Source organism: Pelobates fuscus, chromosome 3 (genome assembly GCF_036172605.1).
Source record: "Pelobates fuscus isolate aPelFus1 chromosome 3, aPelFus1.pri, whole genome shotgun sequence".
Lineage (NCBI taxonomy): Eukaryota > Metazoa > Chordata > Amphibia > Anura > Pelobatidae > Pelobates > Pelobates fuscus.
Genome location: NC_086319.1, coordinates 106,774,742 through 106,786,842, shown reverse-complemented (window position 1 = coordinate 106,786,842; position 12,101 = coordinate 106,774,742). Strand labels below are relative to the sequence as shown.

Below are 12,101 nucleotides of genomic sequence, written 5' to 3'. Positions count from 1 at the left end.
GTTTTCCTGGCACTGCATGATCCTGCAGTGCCCCCCTCCCTCCCATCCCATGTTGCTGAAGGGGTTAAAACCCCATCCAGTGACTTACCTGAATCCAGCACTGTCGTCCCTTGACGCTGGGTCAGGCTCCACCCATGCTCCTCCCCTGCTGTCAGCCGGCAGGGAAGACCTATGGGGATTCTGGTGACGCTGGAGGTCCTCATGAATAGTATGAGGACGTCCAACGTCATTTAAAACACTTTTCGTGTTATAAAAAGCGTGTTATACAATTTGCAGCAAAATCTTAACGTGTATATATATAAAAAAAAAAAAAAATTCCCACGACACTTAGTACAAAGTAAACAACAAAATATGGCCACATGATAAGGTTCAAAATATGCCATTTGTGACAGGGCTATTATTGCAAAAAGACCCTGTGCAAAAAGAAAAATCTTCACTGTGCCCCTTCATCAAAGTATAGGGAGAGTACAGGGGATTTTTAATGAAAATTTAATTAAATAAAAAAAAAAAAAAAAAATTCCCCTACCCTGTTGTCCCAGGGACATGGTGATCTCTGGTGGTTGAGTGTGCTGGGAATCTGGTCTGTGCCAGTGCCGACCACGAGTACCTGTCTTGCGAGCTCAGGCACTTACAATTTTTTTAGCTTTGCTGTTGTAATCAGATGATAGGCCAGAGCTCGGGAGAGAGCTACTTATGATCTGCCACTGTCACAAAGCACCAAGTCATTTTGGCTTGGAGGTCTGGATTTTTCATATTAACTTTGCCCTCCTTTGCATAAAAACCTCACAGTACTATGCTGTATTTATCAACTTAGCTCAATCAATAAGCTCCAGAGAAGAAAAAAAAAAATCCCTTTCATAGTACTATGCAGTGTGTACAAGCTTAGCACAGAACTCCACAACAATAAAACTCCCAGTAATGTGCAGTGTATGAGTGTCACAGAACTCCACAATAATACAATGCTCACTGTGCCTATTAACATATCACAGAGTTCCTCAACTATAAAGTGCTTATTTTGTTTGATTACCCCTGTAATAAATCTCACAATAATATAAAGTAATGAATGTTTGTGTCTGTATTGGTTTTATGTGATAGGTGTGAAGTGTATGCTATGTGTTAGCTTTGTGTGATATTTGTAATGAACACGTAGTTCTGAAAATTCCGCTAAAAAGACACACACGTAGATCCACGTGTGAATGGAGGTGTATATATTTTTGCAGAGTCACATGTACACAGTCCCATAGTCAGATGTACACAGTTCTACACATACACGGTCAAATACTGCCATATGCACACAGTCCCAATCAGACCGCCACATACAGTGTCCCATTCTCCCCTACACATGAGTGATCAAGTGGGCGGGCAGTCTCTCATACACAGGCAGACACACAAATAACCAGACAAGCACTCATTCTCTCTCTCTCACTCACACACACACACAGCAGAGCTCTAAAAATCCCAGGCCCCAACTCACCATAGTGAATAGGAATTCTGTCCTGGTGCCTCAGATTTGTGAGCGCATTACCTCCAAGCCGGCCAGCCAGGAGGATTTTTTAAATCAAATTCCTTGGTGGAGATTGACAGTTCCATCAATTGCCTCTATTTAATGTGATGAGCTTTTCAAATGATATTTTTTACAAATATACCTACATCTATACATCTATACATCTATACACACACACACACACACACACACACACACTATCAAAACTATATATAGAAATAGAACAGGATCATCAAGATAGCAATCTCAGGACTCTGAAGTAAAATTTAACTTTTAATAAATCAAAGTAAAAAAAAAAGATTTTTTTACTTTGATTTATTAAAAGTTAAATTTTACTTCAGAGTCCTGTGAGTGCTATCTTGATGATCCTGTTCTATACTTTGCTTGACAAGCACCGGGCAAGTACTTTTTTTTATTACATGGAGTGCAAGATTATTTTCTATTTTTGTGTTTGTGTGTGTATATATATATATATATATATAAATAAGCTTATCCAAAAATATTAAACCGAGGACAATGTCTGCTCAATGTAGGTTTGTTTTGTTTTTTTAAGCTTTCTCTGCAAGCACAGATTCTGTGCAATGCTTAATCCGTTTGTTTATCAATCATCAGCAGACTCACATCAAAATTAAAACAAAACTGCAGCAGTGCCAATAGGCGAATACATACAAAGAATAAAATCACACAAACACGGGAGTTAACTTTTAAATTTCTGGAGTGGTTCTGATACGGTTGCCGAATTAATACAGTGAGAAGGATGTTTGAATGGTTTGTGTTTTTTTTTTTTTTTCCATTGACTTTTTTTCCGTCTTAATTTTTTTGTTCTGATTTTTTTTTTTTTTTTTTTTAAACTGGTGTTTTGAACCACTGAACCATGTTTCTTTATTGCAAAAGTGAACATGCTCTTAGAAATTCAGCTTTTAAATCAATAAAACAAACATTACATAGGATGAATTAAATGTATAAACAGTTAGAAATTCAACAATATTGCCTATCATACTATGACACATATCCACCATATTGTAAAAACTATAATACAATTATACTGTACATCAGAGATAATCATTCCCTATTCGCATGACACTGACATTTCTGTGGCCCATTTTTACTCAAGCTTGGCAATGCATGAGGAGCACTTGCTTGGTATACATTAATTAAAAAAAAAAAAAATAGAAACAAAAAAAATCAAATCCACACAAATGTGTAAATATACAAGGTTTTTTCCTGTCTAAGCTTAAATAAAAAAAATAAAAAAAAAGAAAATTAGAAGAAAAACATTGGATGCAGGTCAGAAATTAAAGGTAAAAAAAAAAACTAAAACATTCTCACAAGCATTTTTCAAAACATTGTACCTTTATAGAGGAGGAAAAAACAAACAAACAAACAAAAGGTCCTCCGGCTGTTCAGCTACTATTTCCACAAACCTTTGACAGCCAAAACAGCAAGTGTTGCAAAGGTACAATGGAGTTGTATTCTGAATAGTCAGAAGTCTGACATCTGATCTCGAAACTTAACGATGATTAAGAAAAAGTAAAGAGTTCTGTGACCGCAAGTGGCATAGGATGGTCACTAAAAATTTAAAAGTGCTTTGATGCACAATAACAACTACAGTTAACTGTAGTAGCTATGGTGCTAAGAAGCAGCAATACAGTCTGTCATATTTGAAATGGTATGACATAAAAACAAAAACAAAGGAATCTTCAACATCCAATGCCCACTTACTTTAACTAACACAATTATAATGAGGATCTCTTACACTCATTAACTGTTCCAAGTTCCTACACTGCATGGTCAGTCAGTGCAGTATGAGGCTCACTATGATGGAACATAGGAGGATTCTCCTACTTTGAATCCTTTCTAGGCTTCCAAGCACCATGTAATTGACACAAAGACTGCAGTAATCATGCAAGACATCCAAAAGGGTCAGTGGCTACTGGATGAAGCAGATTATCCTACATCCCAGCTCTCTTAATGCGTCCTCATTATGATGTTGAAAGTTAATGTAGGGGCACTGGGTGCACTGAATTCCTCAATGTTTAACAGTTTAACAAAAACATCACAACAAAGTACTGCACCCACAGTTTTCAAGAACCGTAATCACTATAAAAAGTTGTAGTGCTTAAGGATCTTGGATTGTCCCTATAAATGAACCCTCATGGGTAATGGTATTAATCACTGTGGGATTGAGTCCTTTATTGTCTAGTGACCCATTTAACAAAAGGCTCCACACCTAATAGCACATACTGGTCATCTTCCATTTCATTGCTTCACCTGCACTGCATGCTCAACTAGCAGTTAAACAGTTACACATGGAAATTGGATCTTTACATAAAAGCACATTTTAAATTTAGTTAAGGCACTATTTACATGAAACAAATGTATTAATTGTAATAAGAATTGGTATTCTCAAACCCTTAATAGGTCTTTTTTTTTTTTTAAATAGACCAAATATTTTGTTAAGTAAGATTGACATTCAATACAAAAGTCCATGTGCCCTAAATGTTAGAATATACATAACTCCAAACAAGTCTTGACCTACATTGCGGTGGTTAAATGAGTAAACAAGCAAAACAAACTTGTGAGATAATGTATATTTGAACGAAAATGACTGAAAAGAGAAGGAAACTAAAAAGGAGCTCAAATTCAGTATAATCTGAATTATCCCTGGGTCAGAAAACTTGAGGATATGAATTAAAGTACATAGAGTATAAAGAATAACAATGAACAACTTCCCTGATGGGTTTTGAGAATGCAAGGTATTTAAAGATCATCAAAACTATAGAGTACCAATAGGGGTTTGTTGAACGCACACAAGTCATTAACAGCTGAATGTATTTTACTAAACTTGGAGAAAAAAAAAAATACTGAAATTACTCTGTATAAATTGTTAAAGTAGACCTCTTATAAATGTTCATAGACAATAAGTGATGGGAAAACCAAAACATGATTCTATTAATGCTCACAGTATGACATGAAAACGTGCTTTATGTGCCAACAGTCAGCTTTACTTAGTAACCTATTTGGGCTCTCCTAACAGTGGGTCATAAAATGAATAGGTCAATTATATGTGCAGTCTGTCTGATTCACCAACCCTTTGCGGTACAAAAATAAAACTTTTTGGGACATCTATTTAACAATCTACTTAGTACACATAACAGAAAATTATGTACAAAATTATACATATTAAGAAAACATCTGTACAGAATATATAAATTGTTCTCCCAAACCCACCCCTCATTCTTCACTGCCCCCCCCCCCCCCCCCCACCCATATAAACTGTTGAAAGGATGAGAATGTAAAAAAAAAATTAAATAAAATACGTGTTACACAGTAAAGGTAATGATAAGTCCAAAACTAATTTATCAAGCCCTCTGCTGCAGAAAAGTGCATTTAAAGAAGATGGCAACCATGAGCAAATTGGGAAGAAAAAACAAAAACAAAAACTGCTCACGAGACTCATTCTATAAGCCAGCTGTTTTTTTTTTTGTTTTTTAGGTATTAAATCTGAAAACTCCAATCCAGATCTTTTTTGTTTATAAGTAAAGGATTGTTTTTCTAAGGTCACTTAACAGTGCCCCATTGGGTCTGCTTAGATTTATGTATCTAGCTTTATCAAGATTTTTAAGCATATCATTTTGAACTTAGTACGAACAAAAATTTTATTGTGCTCATCACAGACAAGTTAGAGCTGGACGCAAACACAGCACTTGTGTGAATGTGCATCTGGCAAGTTTAACCAGTTCTTCAAATTTCTTACTAATATTTTCACTATCAACAAGAACCTACAGGAGTGCAAAACTAAACATGAAAAATGGATTGCCAAACATACATGAAAATATGTTGCCTGTGGCAGCAATAGAGAAGATTTAAAACTGGTATTTTTGCAATTTTCACAGATAATATTTCTGTGTTCATTATTTCCCACAATAAATGATATATGGCAAGTCAAGCATCACAGTGTACTGCACATGTTTCAAAACAGAGTGCCTATCCTTCCACATGAAACAAATTGAGTCAAATTCTATTTAGTGATATTTTCTGATGATTATATCTGAGATACACAGAGTCATAGAACTGTGTGTGTAGACCAGAGTAATTGCAATCTAAGTAATCCTCAAAAATACATTACAGGGCTTTGCTAAGAATGGATTAGCCGAGGATAGGTTGTACCACTAGGGAAACAATTAGTTTTGCGAATGTTTTATTATGCAATTGGCAAATTACCTCTTTTCATGCTAAATAGTTTAGAACTGGGTGTAACATTTTCAGGTCTGACCCACTTTACTCTAAAACCTTTGGGTACTCAGAACAAGGGTGATAATCATTCAAAGTAAGCAATGATTCAATGAGGATCATCAGAAATGCCTGTTACACTATGAAGCAAAAAAAACAAACAAACAAACAATTAAAACAGACTCCAAGAAGGCTAAAACTATATAGAGTGCATAAAAAAAACAAACAAACAAAAAAAATCTTAATTATGAGGGAAAAAAAAAAAAAAAACCTGCATTAACTTGGAAGTTCAGTAATTATTTTTGATAAACTGAAAAATGAAACAAGACGTAAACTGCAAAACAGCGCCTAACTGTTGCGTTTTAAACACTCTTCAGTTACATGTTTTCTGCTTCAACTTTAAAGCTTATAAAATAATATAAACCAAAAATGCCCATTTTAAAGACATTGTAGCTCATACCTTGTCATAGATTTAAGAAAAGAAAAAAAAAAGAAAAAAATCTTGCCTTTGGCTTTCACAGAAAATGTCACATTCTACATAGTTTACACAATTGTGCCATTAATTGTGCAAAAGAGGAGAAAAAAAAATAATACATTTTTGGCTGTTTTGGGATTATTCTGTTTTTTTTGTTTTCATTTAGAATGGTAAAATGATCTTGTTGACAATCTTTAAAAGAAAAACTGAATTTGTATGTGCACATTTATGTTGTCTCATCTTCTCCAATAGCGAGACCCGTCTTCATCCTCGTCCTCATCATCATCTTCATGAAGGAATGGGTCAGATGTATCATTCTCCTTAAAAAAACAGTTCAATATGTAAAGATTAGCCATTTACAGTATGCAGATTTATGTAGCACACTTAACAAAACACCAACCCATCTTAACTTTTAAGGGACACTCCAGGCACCCAGACCACTTCTGCCCATTGGAGTGGTCTGGGTGCCAACTCCCACCACCCTTAACCCTGCAAGTGTAATTTTTATAAACTGCAATAATAACCTTGCAGGGTTAAGTCCTCCTCTAGTGGCTGTATCAGACAGCCAATAGAGGGACTTTGGGCTTCTTAGAACACTAAAAAGTGTTTTAAATGACGCTGGACGTCCTCATACTATGCATTAGGACCTCCAGCGTCGCCGGAATACCCATAGGAAAGCATTGAATAATGCTTTCCTATGGGGAGGTCTAACTGCCATTGCCGTGCATGCGCATTAGGTCTCCCCTGCCAGGAGGAGCGTGGGCGGAGACTGACCTAGCGCCAAGAGACAAACGCTGGATTCAGTTAAGTCACTGAAAGGGTTTTAACCCTTTCAACGTCAGATGAGGAGCAGGGGCACTGCAGAATTCTGTAGTGCCAGGAAATTTGTTTTCCTGGCACTGGAGATTCCCTTTAAGGGTGCAAGCAGTAAGAGTCTTGCAAAAATGATTGTGTTTTCCATGAAAAGCAGAAAGGTAATAAGAAGCCAAAATGTGAGCCATGGTTCCACTACACTTGGAATTCTAGATAATTTAGAATGGAATTTAATATTTTAAAGAAATATTCTAAGATTCATAGCAACTTTAGTCCACTGTAATGGTCATTGTACCAAGAGTGCCCATGCGCAGTATTACAGTAAATTAAGAAACTATTTTAGCATGGCTTGACAGCTAACATGGCCTGCACTACATACGATTTTCTCCAGCAGGAGAAAACAGATGTCACTTTAGAGCAAAGCAGGATGGACAAGGGATTTGAATCACTGACAGAAGCCAATGGCTTGCACTCAGTCGATGACTGTGGTCTTATATTGCACCAAAGCAAGCATGTCAAACTCGTGGCCCTCAATGAATATCTTTGTGGCCCGGCGAGCCACGAGTTTGACACATGCTTACTAAAGCAGAGTAGGCACCTGCTCTCCTTAACCCCTTAAGGACACATGACGTGTGACACGTCAGGATTCCCTTTTATTCCAGCAGTTTGGCCCTTAAGGGGTTAAAAGAGAAATTTACCAGGCCGGGGAGTAGAGGTCCATGGCGGGAGCGAGGGAGCTCAGTTTTCCTGCTCCTCACTGCTCCCTCGCACGCGCCCTTTGTAGTGATGCCGGGTGCCGGAATATGACGTCATTCCGGCACCACTAAACTGCGTGCAAGAGAGAGCATTGAGGAGCAGGAAGACTGAGCTCCTCAGAGAAGATCCCCACTGGACCCCAGGGAAAGGACCCACACCAGCTCCCAAAGGTAGGGAGCAATAAATCAAATGATGTTCGCGTGCGCAATAATGTGGATGTGTGTCTGGCTCAGCGAGAGAGTGCGCGTGGCTCAGAGCGATGGCCGCGGCTGGACAATGGAGGACCTGTGCTCCACCTTTACAGGGTTTCAAGGAGTAGTGGGAAAATCTGCTTTGGCACAGGCTGGCTGGCAGTGACAATGTAAGTGGAGTCTGCTTGTTGGCTAATATTGTATTATTTTTTTTTTTAATTTAAAACCGGGGTTTAGTTTTAGTTTCTACTTGGATTTTTTTTTATACTGCACTTTTTAAAACAAACCTATGTTTCTATGAAAATGTAAGGTTTTTCCTTTTTTGGCCCACATAAACTTAAACCTTGTATGTTTTGAGTTTGACATGCTTGCTCTAAAGTGACATCTGGCCTGACCTCCAGTATTATGCGCTTTGTTTAGTGAATAACCTTGCATGTCTCACCACAGAATGGTGGGGTGATATTTGACATGCAGGCCAGACAACTTGCCCACCTATCTCAACCTCAAAGAAATCCAAGTGGAAAAGCGGTTACTCATCAAACTTAGTATCTCAATTAAAACAAGACATATATACCATGTGTATATACATAAAATGATTTACATCAACTAACATGAATAACTATTTAACAGCACAACACTGGAATATTCTAAAGTACAAAAGAGCAACAAGCGTCTAGCATTAAATTTAGGAGCACCCACTTACCTCTTCCTTTGATTCTACCTCTTCAATCTCTGTGGTTACCGAGGGTGTCTTAGGTTTATGCCAGGATACCTGAAGCTTTCTGCCCTTAAATTTTGACCCTTGGTTAGCAGCCTAATTTAACGAAAGTACACATTAAAACATTGCTTTAAATATTATATTTATAGAATATAATACACGAACACGTATACATAATGCTAAACACATTATCTGCTTGAATTTCATGACAAATACAATGTGAGTGTGAATGTACTATGTATGTTACTCAAAAAAAAAAAAAAAAGGATCCCTTTTATTAAGTGTTCTTGCATAGCAAGACCACTTAATGTTATCACATATATATTATTATTCTTATTATAGCCAAATTTGCCACCCTAACTCCTCCCACAGTTTTTACACTACATAGACAAAAATATACCAAAACGTGCAGATTGTTCCCGATCGGATTGCTATTACTTTGTGGAACGTTTCGGCAAATGGTTCTCGGAATATCGTCGTTCTTGTGGCGAAATTTGTCCCATAGGAATGAATGGCAAAGCTAGAGTGGGAGCTGGCAAAAGCTGAAAAATCAGGACATGATTTCTAAACTGCCACCACTCCCTCATTTTCAGGCCCATCTACACAAACAAAACGTTCAGCTATCCCTGCTGCCACAAAAAACGTCCACGGCTAAGCCATAGTCCTGATAGTTTTCACAATATGACCATTTGTTTGCAACTCACGCCGTCTATTGACATTCATTGAAACTCCACTCTGCAAAGCTCACATTTGAAGGGCAATTTCTAAACTGAGACTGTGACTTCATTGTTAATATTGCAGAGACATACAATGCATCAAAATGTAGGTCTGGGTCTTGTGATTCTCACAATATAAAGCTCTTCGCTGTAGGATTTATAGTTTTTAAAATACGACCATTTGAAGATGGCAACTGCCAAAATACTCTGACCTGTGCCAGGCTGCAGCAGCAAGTGATGTCATAGACAGGGCCTTTTGCACCTGCTAATAGTTTGTATAACTGTATGTTTTAATGTAACTGTGAAGCACTTTGGGCAACAACGTTGCAATTAAATGTGCTATATAAATGATAACAGTTACTCGCCCACTCCAGTTGTAGACTACTGGTGGAGGCAAGAACACTTCACACAATTTCCCCAGAAATTGTAGCTTTTCTAGTTTAAATTGGAACGAAATTAAAACTAAATAACATAAGAGGTACAGGCATCTAGTAATCATGATCATTACAATTACATCTAATGTGGCCTTTTATAGCATTAGCCATCGCAGGACTAATGATTCTGTCAAATTGATAATATCCGATTTCTGTAGGTTTTCTTTCCCCTTTCTTTAAAAATGAGGTCTGATAAATAAGCATACATTACAGCGGTAAATCAAGATTGTTTTGTTATGGGTTTATAGAAATAGGAGTTGACAATTATCCTAAACAGGGCTCAATATTCAAAGTCCTATGCTACTAGCCAAGCCTAAATTTTGCTGGGAATAGAAAGTGAGCTAAGCTACACTGCCCCTAATGACCAATTTGAGTGCAAACAAGGATTTGCAGGATGCCAATTGTCTTGGGACCTATTACTATAGAAGTCAGGGAAAAAAAAAAACCTTCAGAAATAACTTTTTAGCTCTATATTTGCAAAACATTCGACTGCCACGCTAAAGCAGACTATGAACTAACGTGCTGCCATTTTAACCAACTCTCAATTTTGTTTAAATTAAACTCTAAGTGATTGTACAACTATTTCCTTGTCGGGACACTTTCCTACAGCAAGAAGAATGGAATTTTGTCTGGCAATGAAATTCACATATAAAATCTGTATAAATCAGGAACAGCCATGTTCCATACTGTAAACCCACATAGATGACACTTAACATGCAAGACTCTAGCAAGTTCAATGTCATCTACGAAGGTTTATAGTTATCTATACTATAGCAGCAAGAGCCAAGACCATATACCTGTTTTGCATAGAAAAATTCATTTCCCCCTCCTGTGCTTTTTTCAATTATTCAAAATCTCATGGAGAAGAGGGATAATGTGGGAGACAGAGCAAGCGAGGGAGACAGAGCGAGCATTTTATGGTCTTTCTAAAGATACCATTATTTTCATATCATATAATTTACTTAAAAAAATTATAAAATATGATGAAAAATTTTAAACACTTTTCCTAGCTTTGACCCCCAAAATCAGTTACGCATCTACAACTGCCAAAACACACCCGTGCTAAATAGTTTCTAAATTTTGTTTAGAAATACCCAACGTTGACATGTTCTTAGCTTTTTTTTTTTGTAAGTCATAGGGCTATAAGTACAAGTAGGACATTGCCGTTTCAAAATAGATGTTTAAAATGTATCAATAGTGACATTGTAACAGTCATAAACCTCTAAATCACACCTCACATGTACATATATTTTTTTAAAGTAGACAACCCAGGGTATTCAATATGTCCAGTCTTTTCTATTACCCACTTAGTCACAAACACTGGCCAAAGTTAGAATTTATATTTGTGTGTTAAAAATGCAAAAAACAATTATGAACGCCAACTTTTGCCAGTGTTTGTGCCTAAGTGGCTACTAAAAAAGACTGAACATACCTCATTTTCAATACCTTGGCTTGTCTTCTTTTGCAAATGGTATGCCATCATGGGAGTAATTCTCCTACCTGGGCTACCATACGGTCTCAAAGGCAACATAACCAATCTGGCAAATTTCACTGTGAAAAAATGGAAATTCAAGTCTTATATTTGACCCTTTAACTTTCAATAACCCTATAAAACCTATACATTTCAACTCTGGAGACTTCGCTGAACACAAATATTAGAGTTTCAAAACAGTAAAACACATCAACAATATCAGTGAAAGTGCGGTTTGTGTGTGAAAAATGCAAAAAACTTCACTTTCACTGAATATCATCGCTGTGATATGTTTTACAGTTTTGAAACACTAATATTAGTGTTCAGCAATGTCTTCCGAGTAAAAAAAGTACCCCCCCATGTACAGGTTTTAGGGTGTCATGTAAAGTTACAGGGTTAAATACAGTGCTAGTAAATTAAAGTCTCTGGATTTTTGGTCTGATTTGCACGTAGAATTTAAATATCTCTCTCTCTATGTATCGAGAGATATACATATATATATATATACATAGAGAGAGAGAGAGAGAGAGAGAGAGAGATTTTTTAAGTTAACAGAAGCAGGGAGACTGTCAGTTTAGGTAGACAGCACTATGGAGGCCTATTGTGACCATGTGACCGCTCTTTCAGGCAGGGGCCTAATATGCCAAGTGGGGACGGTCATACAAACCCCCCAGACCGGGAGCAACACCGATCGCCGGCGGGGGAATGGCAGCGATCGGGTAAGTAATATATTTGCTTAGCAAGTAATAAGTAATATGTTTTTGTCGGATTACCTTATACATCCGCGGTC

At 37.1% G+C, this 12,101-nt stretch overlaps 1 protein-coding gene across 1 annotated transcript in view; it reads right to left on the bottom strand.

The window, feature by feature from the left end:
- Positions 1–6,003: 6,003 nt before the first annotated feature.
- The window catches only part of RBM27 (RNA binding motif protein 27), a 55,459-nt gene continuing 49,361 nt past the window's right edge, over positions 6,004–12,101 (bottom strand). The window contains exons 20-21 of the mRNA XM_063445248.1: positions 8,676–8,786; positions 6,004–6,532 (exon numbers count right to left, since the gene is read on the bottom strand). Of these exons, the coding sequence (XP_063301318.1) occupies positions 6,449–6,532; positions 8,676–8,786 (195 nt within the window). The 3' untranslated portion in view covers positions 6,004–6,448. The remainder of the gene's footprint in view (positions 6,533–8,675; positions 8,787–12,101) is intronic.